The sequence below is a fragment of the Paracoccidioides lutzii genome (assembly GCF_000150705.2).
Source record: "Paracoccidioides lutzii Pb01 unplaced genomic scaffold supercont2.1, whole genome shotgun sequence".
Taxonomy (NCBI): Eukaryota; Fungi; Ascomycota; class Eurotiomycetes; order Onygenales; family Ajellomycetaceae; genus Paracoccidioides; species Paracoccidioides lutzii.
This window is the reverse complement of record NW_015440947.1, coordinates 218,387-241,141: the sequence shown is the minus strand read 5'-3', so window position 1 is coordinate 241,141 and position 22,755 is coordinate 218,387. Positions and strand designations below refer to the sequence as shown.

Sequence of the window (22,755 nt, the reverse complement as noted above, 5' to 3'; positions counted from 1 at the left end):
CGGCAATTCCCCCCGTAGGAGAATAGGGAAGATGAAATGCCGGGTATTGTTTGGAGAAGATGTACAGCTGAAATAGTTATGGAATCAAGCTTAGTAAATGGCAATGTTAGATAGAAATGACCGAGAACAAAAAGGTGGTGGAAATGAGACTTGAATGATTAGTTACATAGCAAGAATGGCCTCGAGATTTTTACATGATCTCTTCTTACCCCTTTTTTTTCTTGTATGCTGTTGTAGTTTGATGTTATTTAGAGCTCAGTTGAGAGTGCTACAATAATATTCTTCACTCATCAGAAAAGCCATGACTCTTTTGTTCTGAGACCAGTCAGCTTTCTTAATATAGCTATTTTGTTGTATCAGAAAGTCACTTTGGAATATTAAAGAAGCTCACTTGACATTGTTCATGCACAGACATCATGCACTCGGCAACGTGTAGATAGAATATCCAAACACACAACACAATCTTTTGCCTGCCCTTGGTTTACTCTCTTTTTTCACTGACACATTATTTACTTACTCCTGTCTTCGGCTTTTTCATCTTCAACTTTCTTTGAGTCTTTAACCCTTAAACTCTCTCCTTCTTCTCTGCGCTTCTCCAACGATTCAAACCCCCTTTCAACATTAATTTACCTCGATTACCAAATCTCGAAACTTGCTTACAGCAGTCCTTCGATCCTCACAAGTTCCTTTGATCTCTACAACTTCCCCTTTGCTTCTAGATTCCACCCAAAACAACTACGCTGCATCCCAATCTTGCACCTTGCGTCATAGCCCTCGAGACACATCACCCGTTCTTCTTGAAACTATCACTTCAGTTCAACAACTTGAGATGTCTCAGCCCACGGGTCTTAACAAAGTCGAGGACGACGACGAGATGATGAAGTATGTAAACTTGTCCGGCGATGAAACCAACGGTGATGCACTGAAGAACGTCAAACAGGAGAACGTCGATCAGAGCACTGAGGTTTCTAACAGAAACAATGGCGCAAAGGTAAGTTTTGAATGTTCAAATGCTATGATATCACCAGAGCATCAATCAAAGTTCTGGTCTGCCGGATCTCTTTTCCACAGTAGTTCCACGTAGTCGATTGGTTTCGCTGATTTTCTCCTTTCGGAAGACCAAGGTGATTGGGAAAACCACTACGACCCCTCGCAAGCGTGGTCGCAAGCCAGTTGCTGAGAAGAACGCTGGAGAAAATTTAAATAATGACGTCGATGAGTCTCCAACCAAGAAACAGCGTGTTCCATCCAAGGCTGGCAAAGGGGGAGCTGGGGAGAAGGTGAAGGCGGGTTCTCGTCCCATGCCTACATCTCTCGAGACTGCCAGTCCTGAGGACAAAATGCTTCTTCGCATGAAAGATGAAGAAAACAAGCCTTGGGCCGATATTCGCCAGGCCTGGGAGGAGATGACCGGTGAGAAAGTTGGGAACAGTTCTCTATCTGGACGCTATAGTCGCATCAAAGCCAATTTTGTAGTGTTCAAAAAGGAAGATGTAAGTTTGCCATCCCATTCTCGCCTTTGTACCGCGTGGGGTATCTTCAACTAGTCAAAACAGACATATGAAAAATCATAACTTGTTGTTATTAATAGTTTGCCTTATTATATAGGAAGAGCGCTTGCTCCGATACAAGAAGGAAATCGAGGAAAAATTCGAAGCGGAGAAATGGCGTTCTGTTGCAGAAGCTATCGAGTCTAATGGCGGTGAAAAGTACCCACCCACCGCAGTGCAAAAGAAGTTCAAGGAACTGAGCAAGAAAATGTCTAACATGGCAATCAGAAAGGAGAATGATGTGGAAGATTCTTGATCCACGCCACAGAGATGCTTTCAAGATTTTCTTTCAGTGCATGAATGGGCTGGTGGGGAAACAGAAGTCTTGAAGATGCATTGTGACTCTTTTTCTCCTGGTGTCTGCTTTTCAAATTTCAATATTTTCCATTGGCTATTGACCATTAGCCTCGATAAAGATGAGTGAATGTTATGATACGGGAAGGAGGGCTCCATAGCTATTTATTTTGTGGTTAAGGAGCTATGTGCAATGGAAAATCAACGTGGATTTCCCGTTCAACCTGTTGTTTTCCGTTTTCACAGCATCTGCTTTTAACACGGCTTGACTTGGGGAGCTTTTTTCTTCTTTCCAAAAGCAGGGAAAACCGTTCTTCTTCTCTTCATTTCTCGGTTTGCCCCCTTCCATTTTCTAACACCTACAAGAAGAAAACCGTCTTGCTGATTGGACCAAGAGTGGATTAAGAAACCGACTAACAGCGTATGCCGTGGAGTAACAGGAGTCGACCCAGCGGTGGTTTTGTTAGTGCATGTCCCGATGCTTCACCGCTGCTCATTTGTTCCAGTCCATGCGTGCAAGCATGATGTATACATATAATACATACAAGCCAGTGTTGGCGGACCACAATGGACCCGCACCGGGTGAAGATCAATTTTCCAGTTCTGGTACGGCTCCGAGGCGCACAAGAAAAGAAAAAGAAGAAGAAGAAAAAAAAAAAAAAAGAAAGAAAGAAAAAGAAAAAAGAAAATGGAAAATAACAGCCATCCATGCATTGCCAGCATGGAGACGCACATCCTTACCTTTACCTCCATATACTTGGAGAGTCTTAAAAATAATTAAGGGACATGCGACAGTTAATCGTACAAGTACTCCGTAGTGCCTTGGTGATTTAATATGTTTTGTTGATCGAGAAAAGAAACCATCTTCGCATTTCAACACTGAAAGGAATAGAGTACAGAATACGTCCTCCAACGGTTGAAATGGAGACCAGTCCGAGTCAGATTGGAAACTACACTCCGTTGGGAATACACCACGGTCATCAACGGCCAGAAGATGGTCATCAACGGCCAGAAGATTTAGGAGAGAGATTGATCAGGAATGTGTTTACAGGTTAGCGGGAAATCGGGGGGGGGGGGGGGGGGGGGGAGAGAGAATATGCTCGTACAAGATTCTCGGGTTGCGGTTGGGATCCTGCACGACATTAGCGTTGCATTGAGTGACAAAGATCAGGATTGCTCTGTTGCTGGCGGTCTCAGATGGTCAATCCGAGATAAAACTGTGGGCTATCTTGCCGGACCTGATGCCGCTGTGGAATATGGCATCGCATGCGGAAATGTCCGTAGATAGGAACAACGCAGAGTTGTCGTTTGTTGTTGATGGGAGGTTTTGATAGTCGAGTCTGGCGCTATGCCGTGTTGGGCCAAGTCAGGGTTTTGCCCTAAGTAGTTAGTAGCAAAGTACACATAGTCATTCCAGGGTTGCAGGTTCAATGGGGTCAGGAGAAAGGAAAATAAAGAAATAGAGACGGCATCGAATTTTGATGTGGAAGCGGAAGGGAAGCAGCTGGCTGTGAGGGAGGGACTGGGGGCCATATTATTGTTTTCGTATGGATCATTGTCTGCAACCAGAACATTTGCGGGCGGGCCTGACAGGGCTGGGAACGGAGAACCGTTGGGGGAATCCCCCCGGGGGATCCCCCCCCCAAGGTACAGACAGCCTGGTACCAATATTGTGTATAGGGGAGCCCCACAGTACCTAGCAGTGACACGCCAGGCTTCAGGCGTCCACTGGGAAGTGTGCATACAAAACGGGGCTGCAAACCCCACTCGACCGTGGAGCGGCGGAGTAACTAACTACCATAACCAAATTCGCTCACCGACTTACCAGAAGTTAACGATTAACCGTACCCATGAGCAAGACGTTCAACCTCGCACTGGAATTATATAGTTACAACCTTCCAAATATTTCTGCCTGGCCTTGAATATCCTACAGCAGAAAGTCCCAAGAGACAAATCCAAACCGTTTTAGCGAGAGCAGAGCCTGCTATTGCAGTAACGCTGTCCCCTTCCTTGCCCAACCTCAGTCTTTGCTGTCTGACTACTTGCCTCGGGGTAGTAGTTAGTTGATTGCTTTGTTTGCTGTGCTGTAATAATGCGCATGGCGAATTGACCAAGCCAAGAATAGTTACACCTTACGCCAACTTCCCTGTCTGCTGAGGGGCGGGCGGCGCTCAGAAACAGTTCCTCTTGGAGCCTGGCCGCACCCTCTACTAACTAGGTTCCCGATAGAAGCAGCGAGCAAACTGGTTGACAGATCCTGGCTAGTTCGAGCTCAGCTGCATGCGAGATTCGCCCTATCCCTGTGCTTCACTGCTCCTTGGTCAGTCTCAACTCTCTCAAATGCTCCACAGACCCCCCAGTCTCCAGATGGGAGAATCCAGATTACCCGTCTTAAAGGAGCTCCCCAGACACGCGCTATGTTGAGTCTCCGACCAGGCAGCAATTGGTTCTGAACGCCTCTGGGGCGGCTGTTCCACGCCTCACCTCACCCGTTGGCTCATCATATTCTTGCTGACTGATTGCAGCGGGTTAACTAACTAGTTGACTAGTTACTAGTTACTGCCTCAATATTAACTAATATATATAAAATAAGGAAAAGAATCTGTGTTCTCCCCTCTTCTTGAATGTTTGCCAGTTGGAAAACAGACTCTTTCTTTGCTGTTAATTCCTGGCTAAATTTGGAACTTGCATCCCCAGCTCTTATGTACTTCTGGAAGCTGCTGCTGCTGCTGCTGCGGTTTTAACGTATGCATCATATTTATCATCGTCCCGATTACACACCGCTTTCTCACGACTCAGATCCTGCATCAACGAATTTCTATCTTCGAGCTGCCGGATCCTGTTCCCGTCGTTGTTTCAACTACCGTCGACTTCACAAACCGGTAGAGCTGTGATAGATTTGTGTTTTAGAAAATCTTTGCGTGGTCTGCTTCGTCTGCCTGTCCTCTGACTCGTCCTCGATTCTCAGTTTTTCATCTATAGATGCCTACCTCCCCAGCGAAAGACTCTTCTGGAACAAATCCCAATCCCTTATCTGCATCGACTGTTCGTACAACGCAGAAATCCAGTTCTGACGCTGATTCCCGCGATCCGAGCTCCACCCCCGTCTTCACCCCCTCCTCCCCCTCTCCCTCAAGCTCTCCTCAGCAGGCAGATAATATACAGGACGAGGTATTACTGTCCAACATGTCTGAGCAGACAGATTGCTCCTCCAGTAAAGCGGATGTTGCGGAAACAAAGCAGGAAGTGGAAGCTACCCGGGAGACAACCTCGTCAACCACTGATTTAAAGACATCTCCGCCAGCTCCAGAGTCTGCCCCGAAGAAAACACCGTGCAGAAAACACCCGAACGCTAAACCAAAAACGCAGAAGAAACAAAAGCAGAAGGACAAGAAAAAATCGAAGAAGGCCAAGGACTCTTCTAGCAGCGAGAGTGACGGTTCTTCCTCGTCAACCTCCAGTTCGTCGTCATCGGACTCGTCCGACTCAGATTCAGAATCCTCGGCCACAGATTCCCACAAAAAGAACCGTAAGAAGCTCTCCAAGGAGAAGGAGAAGAAGAAGGCCAGGGCTCGCAAACATGCCTCCTCCTCCTCCTCCTCCTCCTCCGACGACGACGACGATTCGGATACCACTGACAATGAGCTAAAAAACAATGCCAAAGCCGCAAAGAAGCTGAAAAAGACAAAAGCCAAGAAGAAGGCAAAGAAATCCCGAAAGCACCAGGAGGATAAGTCTGACGAAGAAGTCGATGCGGATAAGCTCGAGGAGCAACTCCGTACTACCCAGCAAAAGTTACTGGCTCTCCGCATGAAGCATAACAACAACTGTGCGCGGAGGCTCCTCCAACCAGGGCAGATTTCTGATAAAACAATTCCAGCCGATTCTCGCGCAGGTCAAAAGGGATATCCCCCAAAAATTAAATCCAGAAAACGAAAGCGTGGATCGAAAGTTGCTTTTAAACGTGTGGATCAATGTGAGAAACAACCCCATCGTTTGTTTGTCTTTCCACTTTCTACCTCATACGTTACCCACGCTAACAACTTATTTCTTTCATCATATTAAATGCAGTATGGGATAACAACATACATAATTACAAGTTGACAGAAACCGTCGATGATCCCGATGCTGATGAGTGGGACCAGTACATATTTACTGTTCGACGCAAGTTTGACTGGGAGAACAAATACACAGACACTGTTGTAGACATCAAGAGCAAACCTCTCCGGGATGCACTAGCACATGTCATGGACGGCGTCAAAGGTGTTTCCTTAGTCCAAGAAACTCCCGTTGTTGACCCTAATATGCTGTTTTTATATCTTGAGGAGGCTCGAGAATACGCTAAGCAGCTAAAAGTCCTGGCCAAATCAGAGAAGAAGAAGAGAGCGAAAAGATTGGCTGCAGCTAAATGCTCCCATTTGAAGGTCCTGATTAAATATCTTGACGAGGATTATGCCGAGATCAAGAAGACATTGTATCCCCTCTTGGAATCAAACACAATAACCTTTGATCTGCTATGGGCGCTTTTCAAGCCAAACTCCATTGCTTATACTGCAACGTACTCCTCCCCGGATGAACCCCGTGCCTTCAAAATTGAATATGCCACCAAAGAGAGCTCTTTCGTGAAGGGACAGTGGTACTGCATTGAGGGTCGCTATCTCGAGTACGATGGCAAATCGTTTGGCATGGGTACTATGGCTGTGGAGGTTGAGTCCTTCAAAGGGCCCCGCAAGATTTCCAGTCTTATGTGTTACCCTCTCAAATATCATCGGGATCCAGAGGGCTTGAAAGAGACACTAATTGAGCGTGGTAAAAAATTCATTGCCCTCCAGGGTATGAATTACCGTTTCCATAAAGGCATGGCTTTCTACAAAAAGAGAAGATCAATAATTAAGGTTAACATTAATGGTCGTGTTATGGTTGATCCAGCTATCCATCGTCGAATTAACCCAAACTATCCAATCAGCACGGTAAAACCGAAGGACCCGGACCTTCTTGATGACTCCGAGAACGAGAGTGGTTCGGAAGCTTGTTGTTGTGCTGGTTCAGGATCGGAGTCAGAGCATTGGCCCAAGGAAGAGAGGCTCAAAACGAGACTCAAATTGGTACAGGATAAAGAGGGGAAAGCACATGTCATCGAGATTGAGTACGATGACAACGGCGATGAAATTGTCAAGGAAGATATGGATAAAATCAACGACAAGAATCAAAAGGGCGAGGAGCTTGAGTTCACAGAGGAAGAGCTCTTAATCGCCAGCCCTGTCGTTCTTGGATTCGCTTTTAGCGAGAAACTGTGGCTAGAGTTCACGGTCTCTGGTATCAATGATATCGAGTGGAATTCGGGCGCCTTCGACTCCCTAGTCCTCCCTGGCAACCAGAAATCGATCGTTAAAGCACTGGTGGAATCGCACACCTTCCACGCCGCCGAAAACATCGATGATGTCATTCAAGGCAAGGGTAAGGGTCTCGTTGCAGTCCTGCACGGCCCACCAGGTACTGGTAAAACCCTCACAGCAGAAGGGATTGCAGAGCTTCTCCAGCGGCCACTATACATGGTCAGTGCAGGCGAGCTTGGCACAGATTCACGCACCCTGGAGGGCGAACTCAATAAGATTTTGGACATTGCACATTCGTGGGGTGCTGTGCTGCTCCTCGATGAGGCAGACGTATTCCTTGAAAAGCGTACCATCCATGACATCCACCGCAACGCGCTCGTCAGCATCTTCCTCCGCCTCCTCGAGTATTTTCAGGGCATCTTGTTCCTGACGACTAATCGTGTCGAGACCTTCGATGATGCGTTCCAGTCGCGGATACACGTTGCGCTGCGATATGGCGAACTGACACTTAAGGCCAAGCGGACTGTATGGAAAATGTTCCTTAATAAAGTAACGGTTAAAGAGGGAGTTGAGGTTGTCGAGTTCACGGAGAAGGACTACGATTCCCTCGCCAGGCATAATTTGAATGGTCGACAGGTATGTCGTTTTCTATTCTTTTCTTTCCTTCGACATCGTATACTTTGTTCAGTTTGACCTAAGCTACATCAGTGTATTCTAACATTGGGAAATTGAATAGATAAAAAACTCCGTCCGAACCGCCCAGGCCCTCGCCCTTAACGAGAAAGCCCCACTGTCCATGGATCATATCTCCCGCGTTCTGGATGTGGCTGAAACGTTTGACCACGATCTGAAAGGCGGAACAGGCTATATGGATGCCATGCGGAGCTATACCTAAATCCTTCCCCGCAAGCCATATTCTCAAAACTTCGGTTCTTGTCTATTTCCCTCCTCTCTACTTCTCTCTTCACTCTCCTCTCTCCTATCCCCCTTTTCACTATTTGCCTTTTCTATGGTGTCTTACGTTCACTTATACCGGTTGTGTAACTATTAGCCATCTATCTATCCTAATGTCCTCCCCTTCTGATCGCTGATTTCAAATCTTGGTAATCTTGAACACGATATTTTGTTGTTCCTCCTTTATAATTTCACGGCTGTGATGCTGGATGTGTTTTGGTCTCATCATTTTTTAAAGTTCTGCTCATCTCGTCCATTTACGTAGTGGTAGCTGGCTAGCTCCCTTCAGTACGCTACCGTCGACTTTTGTTGCCTCTGGCTTTATGACTTTGACATGTGCTCCTAAATCATCTACACACTGTATTTCATTATTTCACGATTCCTATTCCTTTTGTTCATTTTTTTTTTTCCTCTCACTTGCAATGGATTGATTCATGGCGTAAGCTTCTTGGGCAACATCGTCCCCCCTATCCCATTCAGCTCAACTCCACTCATCTCCCCGCTGCCAACATCCATCTACTACGGGAAGAAGGAACAAAAGCAGCATTATCTCGCTCCATTCGTAATCAATTTCAAAATTTCACTCAAAGAAATAAGATAAGGGGCTAAGGAAAAGGAATTGAAAAATGGACTGACTTTGGTGAATCTGTCAATGGCTTCTATTCTCCCTTCTCGTTAGGTATAGTCATTGACCATGATTATAAATTCATTCATTCCGGATTTCTCTGTAATCTGTCTTTCTCTCATCCATTCTTTTCAACGTCTCTTTCTCTTGAGCCTGGCTTTCTAGCTTTCATTATCTCCTTTTCCCCGTCAGTTTTCTTTTTTTTATATATATATACTAGTTTAGTCACATTCTTCCTCCGCAACAACTTCTCTATTCAGCCCCTAGACGAATACGAACCGTAGGCACGATAGCATAACATTAATTGAAAATATCTCCTTTCTTTGTTTATTCTCCTTCTAAATCACGTCTTCAATTCACCATCTTTAATATCTTCTGTGGAATTCGATCTTATGATACAACACACGCACTCAACAGGAGATGATATAATATCAAACCCTTCTTCACTGACAGAAAACCTCCATATCTTTCTATATTAAGGGGAAAATAAACTCTTACATGACTTGAAAGAGCGGCAGTGTCCCGCCAAAGCATCCTGCAAAAAAACTCGCTTGCCGACCACAAGATGACTAAGATGACAGGAAAAAGAGCTTGCTCAAGGATGGATTCCTGTTCTAGGTGTGCAGTGTTTCAAACCAAACATCATATGAGAAATTATTTAATGAACAGACTTATTTTATAGTATTTTGTTTTGGTTTTATGAGATTATACATTGGAGTGTGTGGGCGGTATGGTAGATGGTAAAGGGTTGTAGAGGAGAAAAGTAAAGACGGTGATGGATGGAGGATATGTCTTGATATTCATGAATGTGCATATCACTCATGGGTTCGTCTTGACGAACTCGACACCCTTGGCGATGTTCTTCTTCAGATCAACGAGGCAGGTATCGATGAGCTTCTGCTCGTACTCAGAGACATTGCCGACGGGGAGGATCTCCTCGACACCATTGGGTCCAAGCTTGACGTTGGACGCGAAGAAGTTGATGCCCTGGTCCTTGTAGAGGGGACTGTCAACGAAAGTGGGCTCGATGACGTCCTTCTCACCCTGGGAGGCCTTCAGAAGGCTCTCAGCGAACCGGGCACCAGCCATGGCCATGGAGAGGGTGGCGGAACCAGCACCGTCCTTGGCCTTGACGACTTCGTCACCACCGAACTGGATGCGGTTGACGAGGGTTTCGAGTTTCTCGCCGGAGATGTCAGGGTGGTTGGATTGGGAGATCAGGGGTACGATGGTGACGCCGGAGTGGCCGCCAACGACGGTGACTTTCTCATCCTTTGGATCGGTGCCTTTGACTTGGGAGATGAAGCGGGAGGCACGGATGACGTCCAGGGTGGTGACACCGAAAAGGCGCTTGGGGTTGTAGACATTCTTGGACTTGAAGACCTCTGCGACAATTGGGACGGTGGAGTTGACCTGAAGAGACTGAGTTCAGAATTGTTGTTTCAAGAGGTTTCAACATAAGGTATAGTCTTTCGTGAATAAGAGGGAACACATACGGGGTTGGCGATGACGAGGATGTTGGCGTTAGGAGAGGCATCGGCAGCAGCCTTGGCCAAGTCACGGACAATGGAAGCGTTGGTGTTAAAAAGATCTATCGTCATACTGTCAATATCCGCGGACGAGCCAGAACTAGGAGAATCGGGAAATTTATCCACATAACATACCGTCACGGGTCATGCCAGGCTTGCGAGGCACACCAGCAGGAATGAGGACAATTTCAGAGTCCTTGAGAGCGTCCCGGAGACCGGAGGGGGTAGGATCATAGCCCGTAACAGTGCTGTTGGTGTTGATATGGCTAAGATCGGCGGCAACACCTGCAGACGAACAATTAAAAGCACATCAGCATCAGCACGATTTATACAAGAGCTTGACTAGAGATTCCAAGCAATCTATGAATCTCTGCTATAGCTCCTGTCTGAGCCAATTGGTTGGCGCTTTGGTGTTCGTATGTGTATATATGTACCTGGGCCACCCCGGATATCGTACAGAGCCAGCTGAGTGACACGAGGACTGAGCTTCATCAGCAGAGACAATGACTGCCCAATACCACCTGCGGCACCTAGAATGGCCACTTTGGAAGACTAGCAATGGATGATCATTAGCATTAGATCGCTCTTTGGGACGGCGAATGATCGTTTACCTGGGGCGCAGAGACGGAGAAGGCCCGTCGCTGGGCAAAGCCGAAAGCTCTGCGGGCGGCAAACATGTTGGTGGCTTAAGAAAATACAGGGTATCAAGAAAGATGGCAATGAAGGGAAACGAAGAAAGAAATGGAGAAGTGAAGGGATTGAAGGATTGAAGATTGCTTCTAACAATTGACGATTGTTATGGTTTGACCGTGGTTTAAAAATGCGATGGGTTTCACCCGAGACCGGACACGCTAGTCCCCTTTCGGAAATCGCTCAGGGCCGGGTTTCTCCGTAAACGCGGCTGAGTCATCACAGCTCGGCAGATTATATAAGCACCTTATCCCTTCAAGGCTTTTGTTTGGGTTGGAGACATGAGCCGATTTGTTGTTGTACAGAAAGTATATCAGAGTAGAGTACACGGAACCATAATATAACAAAATATATATTATATACTAACCAGTCGTCCAGCAATACATTCATCATTGTCTCCATATTCTCGCGTCAGTTCATAGAGGTAGAGGAAAGCACACGGTGCTGCGAATACGACGTGCCCTCCCAATGCTCTCTGGTTCCTGGGCCCGACTCCCCTCTCCGGCCCACTGTTCGGCACACTCTCCAGACTAAACCCTTGCATATCTTTAGAACCAGTCCCAGCCACCTCTCTTTCTGCAAGGTTACAACTCCCGGTAACCCTTGTAGGTTCGGGAGGGATGGAAAAGAAGCTAATATATCCTGTAGAAGATGGCCCTTCCGCCCTTCCCTCCACCACACCGGACAGGATGATAGGCGTCCCGAGTTCCCAAGTGTGCTGATGTCATGGCTATTGGTGGCCGGCGCGTCTTTGTGTGATCCCGTGCAAAACCCTCTCCATGTGGAGACATCGAAGCTCTAACACAAAGAGACTAAAATATCTGCTGTATGAGCCAAATGTTCGGGAGGGTGAAGGGAGAGAACTATATATAGACTGTCGGATAATCTGCGACCAGTGCATCGGGATAGTACAGGCCATGCATGCCATGCAATATCGAGCACTTCCCATGCAGTGAGGGTAATCAGTTGGAAAACGACATCTTGGATATCACAGGTGCCGTGGCATGCCATTGCCGTGAAACCTATGGTGAGTGCGTAAGGCAATGCAGATGCCAGCCCGTCCGTCATAACCATTGTTGATACCGGTCCTCAACAGCAAATGGAAAGAAAAAGGATTGACGTACTGTATAGTAGATGAGTGAGGGGTCGCAATGCGAACTTTTGAGCAGATATAGTATATATAGAACATATCGATGGAAAGAAAAACTCCAATCGCTGCATTTACCCATGACAAGTAGTTAGAAGAAAAGAAAATAAGAATATGTTGAAAGTCTCTGAATCAATCAGGCATTCCTCTAACTCTCGCCCCGCAATAATCCGACCCCTCAAGACATCCATAATACATAAAATAAGTAAATAAATTTAAAATAAAAGAAGAAGAAGAAGAAAGAAGAAACACCCACCTCACGTCAAAAAATGCAACACCACCCAACAAAACAAAACGAAAACCACAACCCCACCCCAAAATATCCACTTATCCTGCTTCGCCCGTCGCTCAATTGTCCGTATAGTATCCCCGCTCACTCCAAGAGTGTTTGCTACACTATATAACCGCCGTTGCGTCCCCTTGAGTATCTCCCGCTGCTGTCCTAGGTCTCCCAACACTGCCCGGCCCCGACCTATAAACTCGTCTAGCTGTATGTTTGTGCTGGAGAGGAAGGAGTGTTCGCGTAATGTGTGGGTTTCACGCGTGTAGTCTGTTGGGACACCGTTGAAGCCTAAACTGCCGCCCGGTGAGGGGCGGTGATGTGAGTAGTTCGGGTTGGCGAAGGGGGAAGATTGCGGGAGGTTGGATTGGGCGTATGGGTTTTCGGGTGTTGAGGCATGGTGGGGGCGTCGGCCTAGGAGCTCATTGCGGTTTGAGGTGGATTGCTGTTTATTTTTGATTGATTGTTGGTTAGATTGTGGAAAATGGTTGATATGTACGATGTATATATATATATATTTATCAAGGGAGCAGTGGACATACAGCATCCTCGCGCTCTTTCCTTAGTCGATCAAACAACTGTCTGTAGTCCGCTAGCTCAGTCCGGAAATTCTTCAGCCGCTCAAAAGCCAGTTCTTGTTTTGCAGGGATGAGCTCTTGTTTGGATAAGGAGGAGTAATCATCGATCGTGCGGGAGAAAGATGTTAGGGAGGCGGATATTTGGCCTGGTCCACAGCATATATGGTTAGTCGATAGCACTGTACTACAAATTCTAGAACAGGGAGGCGTGTATAGATTTGTCCGAACCTTGAACGGCAGGTGATGTGGTTGTTGGAGCTTCAGAGAAGGCGTCCAGGTCGCGGCGTAGTGCGGAGGACTGCTTCAGTGCTGCGTTGAAAAGGGAGTTCTGAAAATATATATATCAGATCCTGAGCTAGGAAAGGCGCCTTGTCGAATCAGCACGTATTTAAAAAGACTGACCATGGTGGGTAGAATTGCGGAGGTTCAACTGGGCCGGTATGCTGATGCGGCTGAAAAACAAGATGTTCAACTTTGGGGAATACAGGCAGCCCGAGGGGCTTGCTTCACATAGTATTCCCAATGGACCTGAGAAATATCCGTGAAGCTGCTGAGGTAGTAGAACAATTGTTAAGGTATCTGGAGTGGAAGTGGATGTTCATAGCAGTCGGTATTTTGTTATGAGGTTGGTTCCTTGCAAACTGTCCACTTGCATCATCGGAAGAAACTATAAAAGTTCTGACGAGTCTCACCGCCTTCTGTAATCTCACCAACATGCATTCCAACTTCGACCCCTTATGACTAGCATGCTGAGGAACATGCTCCGATAATCAGTTACAAAATGATGCAATATATAAATTCTTGTTTCCTCATCCCTACACCTCACACTTCTCTTTTTATTTCTTTTTCCCTCCTTCTTTCTTCTAATACATGATCTTCCCCTTACAGGGCAGCACCGCAGCGAGTATAGGATTGCCCACTGCGGCCTTTAGCCTGATCCATCAGATGGAGTAGAAAGATTCGGGACTAAATTTCGATAATTTAAATGCATTCAATTCGAGCTTTCAATATAGATACAGAAAGAAATTGCTAGCAGACATCAAATCAGAAACAACCAAGCATGTATGCATATGCATGCCATATGCTTTTTCATCCATGACAATTTGCGGTGACTATGACCATTCATTGCCATAAACGGCATTGAATAGACGAACCTCGGTTGACATCATGCATTGGCAATGCCATATGTACTCAACCAAACAGTACAATGAGCGTTTAGGAATTCCTAATGTTTCATGTCCATTATATGCTTTAAGGAGGAAAAGCGAAAGAATACCGCAAGGATCCACATCGCTCAACTAGCCTTCTCCAAATAACATATCAGTTTCAAAATAACAGGATGAAAAACATCAGAGGAGCTGAGAGTTCATTCCCGCGAATGCGTGATTCGTCGATCAGACCAGGCGCAGTTGCATCAGGGCTAGCCCTCGTAGTTATTCACTTTGTCGGATACTTGTTCTGGAAGAACCACCTACACCCAGATTCAAACAGAAATCAGCAAATGCATAATGACATGTAACCCACATCTCACCCCCAAACCTTACTATAACTATCAAGCAGAAAAGGAGGGGGAGGGTGGGGTAAGCGGAGTAAGGGAGTAGAGGGTGATAAGGGGTCACTCACTTGCTAACAAAATAATCTACAAACACCACCGTCCCAACGATCCCGGACCACATTCCAATAACCCTCCAAGTCAACGCCCCCCGAATATGCTTCTGATACGCCCCAAATCCCAACCCAGTGCCCGCAAACGTTATGAACAGCGCGTTCCCCAGGATCACCGGATTTGTTATATTACGGCTCAACTTCGCCTTGGCTACGGCGGCCTTATTAGCAGCCTCCTTCCCAGCTTTTACTTTGCCTTTGTCTTTATCCTTGCAGAATTCCCGTTCGCGTTCGGCTGCGGCTGCGGCTGCTTTTTCCCTTTCGCGCTCCCGCCCAATACGCTCCGCCTGAGTGGTGGTTTTTATTTCCTGTGATTCGAAGGTGGAAGGCACGGAGGAAACGTGTGGGGAGTCCACGTCGATGAGGGAGGTCTTTGTTGTGTCTGAGTCAGCTACTTCGATCTGTGGGGGTGGTGGAGCACGACTGTAGTTCGTTTATTCTTTTTGGTTAGGACATGTATTTTTCAGTGTATAGGTTCGTGATAGGCTGCTGAATGGGGGGAGGATTAAAAATATGCTTTCTGAGGATACACTCACGCCTATATATAATTGTTAGCAAGACTGAACGGATAAAGGTGTTCAACGGGTGGCTGAACAACAAGGACTGGTATTTTACAATCTCGATGGTGACGTACCTCTTCAGGAGATTGCTGAGCGCCCTGGGAGGCTGCTTGGGCGTACGACATCTTCGGTTTGGGTTCCAGCTTCGTTAAGAGGATCGATGATAATGACGGTGATGAACTTTCTCCTGTGTGAGAGACGGATGGTGTTCCGGATCAGTGGGAAATTTTGAAGAGTTGGAGGATAGTTCGGGAATAATGTCAATCTATGTGCAGGGTTAATCCGGGTTTACCTTTGAGATGGTAAATATGTGTTGTTAGTGATGGAGCTGTATTGTGTTAACATACAGGGTGAGCAGGATGAGAAAAGATTACAAACCAGATGGCCAGCCTTTTGTGCCTTGGTTAAACTTTCGCTGGGGTGTGTAAGAGTGAAGTGTGTATTGTATGTATGTACAGGTACAGATTACGTCGATGGCGGTTAGAAATTCAACAAATAAAAGGAATAATGCTTGCCCATGTCGAAGAAGGTAGGAACTTTTATAGAACCAGACAGCAGCCTACTTACTGTCACTTGCCATGCTAATAATGGATAGCCCCGTTGATGTTGTTCCAACCGATTCCCTGATTCCCTGATTCCCAACTGCTTCCAACCGTTCCACGGTGTTCCAACCGACCACAATGCGGCAATGACGTCATTGATGATGTTGTGGCATGTTTCGGCACGTGGAAGTTACATATGAAGGTGTCTTGGCCTGTTTGGCTTGTTTGCAGTTTTTTTCACCCCTCCCGCTAATATAGTCATTTGATCCCACAATACATTGTAAACAACTCTGCTGTGATGTGCAATTCCAACAGGCACATCATAATCGCCTCATCTTCTTTCACTCTGTGAAGAAGAGGATTTTCACAACTTTCTCAGACATGTCAGATGTCTCTGAAGAGTCTCTTCAGCCTCTAAACAATGCATCTCAGAATGTGTCTAGTAATGTGTTGAACTGTAACAGACTAGTCAATGAAAACAACTAATAACTAGCACATATGAAAATAAAAAGAAATCATTAGAGAAGAAAAAGAAAGACAGATTATGTGAAAATGAGACTTCATTGATAAAGAGAAGACTTTACAAAGATGATGAGAGCAGAGCTTCAGTAGTAAGAAGTTTATACAAAAATGCTAAGGATGCTGCCTCAATAATAGAGATGCTGTCTTGATGGTATGAAGCATGAGAGTTGTAACAGACTAGTTGCTGAAAACAGCTGATAACTAATGCGTTTGAAAACAAGAAAGAATTGTTAGGGAAGGAAAAGGAAGACAGATCATGTAGAGATCAGACTTCATTTATAAAGAAAAGGCTCTACAAGAGTGATGAGGGCGGAGCTTCAGTAGTAAGAGCTTATACGAGGATGATTGAAGGGCCACCTCAGCAGTATGAAGCAAGGTGCCGCCTCGGCAGTAGAGGCGCCACCTCGGTAGTAGGGGGTTATACGAATAGGGTGGAGGCGCCGCCTCGGTGGTACGAAGGCTAGTACGAAGGCGGAGCCTGAGTATCAGGAGGATTACGGCATAGTCCTTTATAAGGGTGAAGGTTCAGTAGTTAAAAGATTATATGAGAAAAATGAAGACACTGTCTCATCCCAATAGAATGAAGCATGAGAGTGAAGCTTCAGTAGTAAGTGTTATGGCTTCGATCTTGGCGCAGATAAACAGATGTTCGATTGCCAACTAGGTAAGCTAATTCAACGAAATACTAAGATGCTCTACGAAGCAGGGACCTGGGGAAGCCTCTCTTTATACCCCTTTCCACTAGCGGTTTCTAGGCCGTGTGCTAGGCAGTTTCTGTGGGGTATTTGTTTACGGGGTAGTTGATTGCGGGGTGGTTGATTGCGAGGTGGTTGCTATGCCGTTGCTAGGCAGTTTCTATTGCCCTTTTCAGACCAAGTAGCCATACGTCGTCATAGCACATAATCCAAGAAAAATGAAGATGATGCTGTGATAGTATGAAGGCTAGTATGAAGATGAAGTCTGACTATCAGAGAGATTAAGTATAGTCTTTTATGGTATCTACTGCTGCTTTTATTGATATAAAGATGCTTTGAATATGTTTCAAAAAATAAAATGATCTTCATCTTTTAAATTTTAAATTTATCAAAGCTTTTAATATAATAAGTCATTTGTTTTATGATTAAAATAAATATTCAACTTCTATTTAATATATTAAAATAAAAGAAAACTAAAATTGAAATAGAAGTTTCTCGAAAAATCTTCAGTTTTATCTATTTTATTTTGGCATATATAGCTAATTTATTCAAGAATAAAAGTGTATATAGTAAAAATATCTAGCTATGATGATATAAAGCTTATCATTAGCTCTAAATCTATATTAAAATAATTGCGGAAACATAAAATGAGCTACATAAAAAATCTTTAAAAGAGAAAATAATAATATATTTTATTTTAATATGAATAACACTGAGTTAATTCACTTTTATTCTAGAAAGTATAAAGAAGATAGAATCTGTCATGGCTCAGTCTAGAGCCAAGGAAGGTGATAACAAGACAAAAGCTTCAATTCGTCTAACTAGGTCGCTGCGACGAGAATACTAAACTGGGGATTTGAGCGACCGAATATAAAGACGTATCGGAGCGGATCAACATTAATCCATATTTCAGAATCATTAACTCTAAAAGATAAAGTTATAAAACTTAAAAATTGTGAAATAACTTGATGTTTGATTTAAATTCAAGTTTAATTTTAAGTTCATGTTAAAAAAAATATCTCGGGCAGAAATGAAAATTTTTAAATAATATAGTTAAAAAGAGAATCATCATTTTAAACTATGAGATAATTATTTATAGTCTATCCAGTCTCTGTATCTGATTATACATAGCCTTTCATATGCCTGTCCGGAGTCGGAATAACTACTTCCGGCTTGGCACAGCCTTCATTCTTTTCTTTATGTGTCATATTCGCCCAACAAACCGTTCATTACAATCTGCGAGTTGGATCAGTTAGTTATAGCAATACATTCGTTCATTAGCTCTGTTTATTCGATCCTCTACAGTATCTGATTAGCTATTTGCGAAGACTATGAAATAAATTAATTCTTCTCGTTTAGATTCTTCAGTTATGTATTTAGCACCTTAGTTTCTTGATAAAAATTAAGACGTATAAGAGAGATATATTATCTATACATATTTCAGCAAACAATAAGATGAAGTTACAACTATCATCTTGCACAGCAGTAATTGTAAGGAGATGACGCCGAGACAAGGAGTCAACAGTGCCGTCGCGTAGATTGTTTGACGGGAAGCTGAATGGTTAGGCTTGACTAGCTAAGCGAACAGACGAGCTTATGTCTTAAGGACTGACAGGGAATCTAAGCGATCAAAGATACAGATGATTAGATAGAGTTTTGTATGCGTCTTCAATGAATCTGATAACTATATCAAGAACGAATTGCTGACCCTCTGAACAGTGGGTCAGATAACTAGCTTTATAGAGTTTCTATCAGCCTTCCCTTCTTCATGAATACGCTCAGATACCACTCTATCTGATCAAGGAAGTGGCGATGTCCTTCAAAGCGATGATCATAGAGATGATCATCCTGTCATTCATATGACGGTCACCTCGTGTCTCCTACAAGGCAAGATAATCATCTCATACAAAGGAAAGATGATCACCTCGTCATCAGGGTAATATGAATATCCTTATCGGAGTAGGGGCGGCGCCGTAGAGAGATAGTTTCTAAGACGTAGGAGATATTGGTGCCAAGAAGATGTCTTTAACTATGATAGTAATCTTATTAACGTAAATTAGGAAGCTCTTTTTACTAAAATTGTAAATATTCAATGACTTGATGTTATATCTTTCAATATTTTTATTTAATTATATGATTAAATTATCAGCAAAAGATCATAAGCACAACTAAACAGTAAAATTAATAAAATCTCAAAATTAGAAATTAAAAATAATGCTTAAAATACTCAGAATGATCTACAATCTTTGCATTTTTGATTAATTATATGAACATACAGAGATTTGATTTAATTCTTGGAATGCTCTGTAACGCAGCTCACTCACTTCTCTTCTACAGACTTCTTAATGACCTCTTATTAGATTTCAAATAATCTGAGATGTAGAAGCAAAGCCGCGAGTTGTAAGTTTCTTTTCATGAAGCAGAAGCTACTTTTCTTACACATTTGTGACCCTTTTTTTTATACCAGAAGATGACTTCATTGTGTGAGAGTTGAATGTCTTTCTATATCATCAGCACAGTGTATCTCCTAATTGTGACGGCGTGGTCTACTAGGCACGGCGCTGTCTACTGAGCTACGGAAACTGGCGTTATCCATGAAGGTTAGTAGCAACTACCCCGCAAACAGCTACCCCACAGAGACTGCCAAACAACGGCATAGCCAACTGCTATGGAAACGAGTATAAGGAGATCCTTTCCCAAGCCCCTTGTTTCTTAAATCACCTTAGTATTCCGTTGAAATAGCTTATCTAGTTGGCAATCGAACAACCGTTTATCTGCGCCCAGATTGAAGTCATAACACTAATTGAACATTTTCTAGCAGTGACACAATAATTTTTGATCTTTGCACTTTCAGATCTTCAATTGCAAGTTTAATTAAATCCTCACGACATTCAATTTGCGTGTGTGGTCACGTGGTGAAGTCGGCCAAGCATGTCGATCGATCTTCCAGACGACTGTAAGTGGCGGGGCGGCGGGTATGCCCCTAGTAATTTAGCTACGGAGGAGCACTCGGTAGCTAATTACTTTAAAATATATACTAATCATGCTGCTGCGCAACCCACACCTCATGTGGGTGCACCACACCAAAATGATAAAAACACTAAAACAATAAAAATCTTGAATCACATTCTCATTATTGCACTCTATATCAACAATCAGTAGCTAATCTATAATAAAAAGATTATCTACATTATTCTCAGTATATGTATCACCTCTAAATCAATTTAATTCTTCTTCTATTAGTGATGTAAGTAAGTTATTATCAATTTTCATAAGACTGACTTCAAGTCTTCATTATTTTTTACTCTGCTCTTTTTCAGCTTTATTATTCTTATACTGCTTGATTTTTCTATTGACATCTTTAGTAATGAGAACTTTCTCTACTTGAATTTGAAAATAGATTATTTTAGCTTTATGATGTTTACTGATATTAAAAAAGTTCTATAATCTAGTAATCTGTTGCTTATTAAATTTCACATGAGTTAGACTTAATTTGAATATCTTTTTCAAATAACATATCAAGATAAGTAATTTTAATTTGAGAATATCTCTAATACTTTGCTGTAAAGAGTTAAGCTCTAAGAACTAAAGGCTAGTCCTGCTATATAACAAGGACGAATTGCTTGAGAAAGGGAAGAAAAAGAATGAGATGAGAACTCAAGCTTAAGCAAGCTCACATAGCATGATCATGTGCACACATGCAAATGATGACTAGGCTGAGTCAGCCAGCCAGAGCAAATCTATGAGTTCAACCTCTTATAATACCCCTCTTCTCCTTCTTTGTTGCAGGCCTTTATGACTATTTAAAGCTCTCTTTACATCTAATTTTGCCTGCTGAGAGGCCTCTCAAGTGTTCAAGGCCTTCACTTCTTGTAGGAGACTTGCATCATTTCATGTAGACTCAGCTCAATCTACCCATTTAATGAGATATTGCTTTTTCCTCTAGTAGATTCATTCACTCTGAATTTTCTCAATCTCAAACTCAGGTCCTTCTGAGGTCTTTATAATGAGTGACTGCCAGTCAGTTTGCCTCTGACTAGACAGGAGATTCATCATCACAGCATGTAGAAGCTTTACATTAAAGACATTGTGAATGCTGAGTGGAATGTTCAGTTAATAAGCATGAAATTCTATCTTTTCTAGCACAGTATATTGATTGTATTTTGTATCCAGCTTCTTGCACAGGTGATTAGTTCTCATGTTCTCTAAGCTCAACCAGACCTTATCTCCAGGTTGAAAGCTTGAAGCCAGGTCTCTTTGTCTATTCATGTATTTCTCTTGAGATTACTGAGTATCTGTCATTTTTACTTGAGCTCACTTCAACACTTCATGAGCTTTTCTCATATAATCATCTGCAAACTCAATGAGATTATGTGGTGTTTCAATAAAGGGTGTATTGACTATATCAATGAAGGAGATGTGGAAAAGATGTGTTAAAAAGAATGAGCTCACATCTGTTGAGGTAGCATCTCTATTATTGATGACCAGCTCTGCTAGAGAAAGTCATTCACACTAGTCATCCTGTTGAAAGCTAATGTACTTGTATAGGTAGATTTTCAAAGTCTGATTCATTCACTCTGTAGCTCTATCAGTCTCTGAGTGATAGACTGTGAAGAGTCATCTCTTAATGTCTAATTTCTCACACATCTAAGTTTAAAATATGCTTATGAAAGCTGATCCTCAATCTGACACTACTGTCTTATGAATGCTATGTCAAGGAATGATGTTACAAAGGAACACTCTAGCCACTGTCTTCACAACAGTTTTTTTAACTGCTTTTAATATAATTCTCTTGATCAGTCTGTCTATTATAATCATGATGTTTGTATATCCTTTAGAGCTCAGTAAGTTCATGATAAAATTCATGAAAAGCTCCTGCCACATGTGTTCAAGAATAAAAAAAGGCTTAAGCAGTCCCTGATATCAATCTCTCTATGTGGTGTTTAATCTGCAAAGATAGCAGTTCTTGGTCATTCTTCTCACATTGACAGCATAGCCTGACTAGTAGAACTCATGTCTTAGAACTTCTGCTGTTTACTCTCATCTGAAATGACTGATAAGAGATGAGTCATGAGCCTTGTGCACTAACCTGGTTCAAAGAGGTTTGAAGTCTAGCACTCACTTATAATCTTGAAAGAGAAGCTCCTCATTTTCATTTAAAGAGCACTCAGAGACAGAGGCCTTAATGCTGAGTTTGAAAGGAAATCTGAATCTTCTCTTATGAAGAAATTGCTCCAGATGCTGCAGGATCTTATCATTTTTATGAGTCTCATTCCACTGAGCTTGAAGAGACATCTCAGGTTCCATGCTGACAGCAGTCACTATTGATTCTATTCCAGGTGCCAGTACATTAAACTTAAGTAGTTGAGCTTGCCTCTGCTTGATTCTCTCATCATCAGTACCTTGTGGCATGTTCTGCTCTCTTTGTGATAGAGTGTCTGGTCCAGCATTCAACTTCTCTGACTGATAATCAATTCTGAAGTTGAATCAATAGAGAATATTCATCCAATATAGCTGTCTTTCATTTAGTCTGTGTGTAGTCATGAAGTATTCTAGATTCTTATGATATGTGAGAATCTTGAATTCCTTTACACTTCATAGCTCAGTGTCTCATTTCTTTAAACACTCAATTATCACTAATAACTTCTTATCATGAATCTCATAGTTACATTCCGCAGGTAAATGCTTGTAAGAGAAGAAGGCATATGGGTGTAGAATGCTCTGCTCATCATATTATAGCAGCACTCCTCCTGAGGTGTAATCTGAGAAGTCTGTTTCCAATATATTT

General features: G+C 43.3%; 6 protein-coding genes across 6 annotated transcripts; 2 read left to right on the top strand and 4 right to left on the bottom strand.

Annotated features, from left to right (window-relative positions):
- Positions 1 to 829: 829 nt before the first annotated feature.
- On the top strand, positions 830 to 1,806 carry PAAG_00056 (hypothetical protein; the record flags this gene model as incomplete). Its single annotated transcript, XM_015843887.1, has 3 exons — positions 830 to 991; positions 1,119 to 1,493; positions 1,609 to 1,806. 3 exons carry the CDS (start codon positions 830 to 832, stop codon positions 1,804 to 1,806), a joined length of 735 nt encoding a protein of 244 aa, XP_015700222.1.
- A 3,020-nt stretch (positions 1,807 to 4,826) lies between these two features.
- Positions 4,827 to 8,075, top strand: PAAG_00054 (hypothetical protein; the record flags this gene model as incomplete). Its single annotated transcript, XM_002797469.2, has 3 exons — positions 4,827 to 5,820; positions 5,916 to 7,816; positions 7,917 to 8,075. 3 exons carry the CDS (start codon positions 4,827 to 4,829, stop codon positions 8,073 to 8,075), a joined length of 3,054 nt encoding a protein of 1,017 aa, XP_002797515.2.
- Positions 8,076 to 9,578: 1,503 nt separating this feature from the next.
- Positions 9,579 to 10,965, bottom strand: PAAG_00053 (malate dehydrogenase; the record flags this gene model as incomplete). The annotated part of the gene is made up of 5 exons (XM_002797468.2): positions 9,579 to 10,172; positions 10,256 to 10,350; positions 10,424 to 10,573; positions 10,723 to 10,840; positions 10,900 to 10,965. 5 exons carry the CDS (start codon positions 10,963 to 10,965, stop codon positions 9,579 to 9,581), a joined length of 1,023 nt encoding a protein of 340 aa, XP_002797514.1.
- Positions 10,966 to 11,120: 155 nt separating this feature from the next.
- PAAG_11038 (hypothetical protein) lies at positions 11,121 to 12,052 on the bottom strand (the record flags this gene model as incomplete). Its single annotated transcript, XM_015846749.1, has 3 exons — positions 11,121 to 11,189; positions 11,346 to 11,696; positions 11,891 to 12,052. 3 exons carry the CDS (start codon positions 12,050 to 12,052, stop codon positions 11,121 to 11,123), a joined length of 582 nt encoding a protein of 193 aa, XP_015703553.1.
- Positions 12,053 to 12,382: 330 nt separating this feature from the next.
- PAAG_11037 (hypothetical protein) lies at positions 12,383 to 13,388 on the bottom strand (the record flags this gene model as incomplete). Its single annotated transcript, XM_015846748.1, has 4 exons — positions 12,383 to 12,850; positions 12,948 to 13,129; positions 13,212 to 13,311; positions 13,386 to 13,388. 4 exons carry the CDS (start codon positions 13,386 to 13,388, stop codon positions 12,383 to 12,385), a joined length of 753 nt encoding a protein of 250 aa, XP_015703552.1.
- A 1,214-nt stretch (positions 13,389 to 14,602) lies between these two features.
- On the bottom strand, positions 14,603 to 15,333 carry PAAG_11036 (hypothetical protein; the record flags this gene model as incomplete). Its single annotated transcript, XM_015846747.1, has 2 exons — positions 14,603 to 15,049; positions 15,283 to 15,333. 2 exons carry the CDS (start codon positions 15,331 to 15,333, stop codon positions 14,603 to 14,605), a joined length of 498 nt encoding a protein of 165 aa, XP_015703551.1.
- Between the last annotated feature and the right edge of the window lie 7,422 nt (positions 15,334 to 22,755).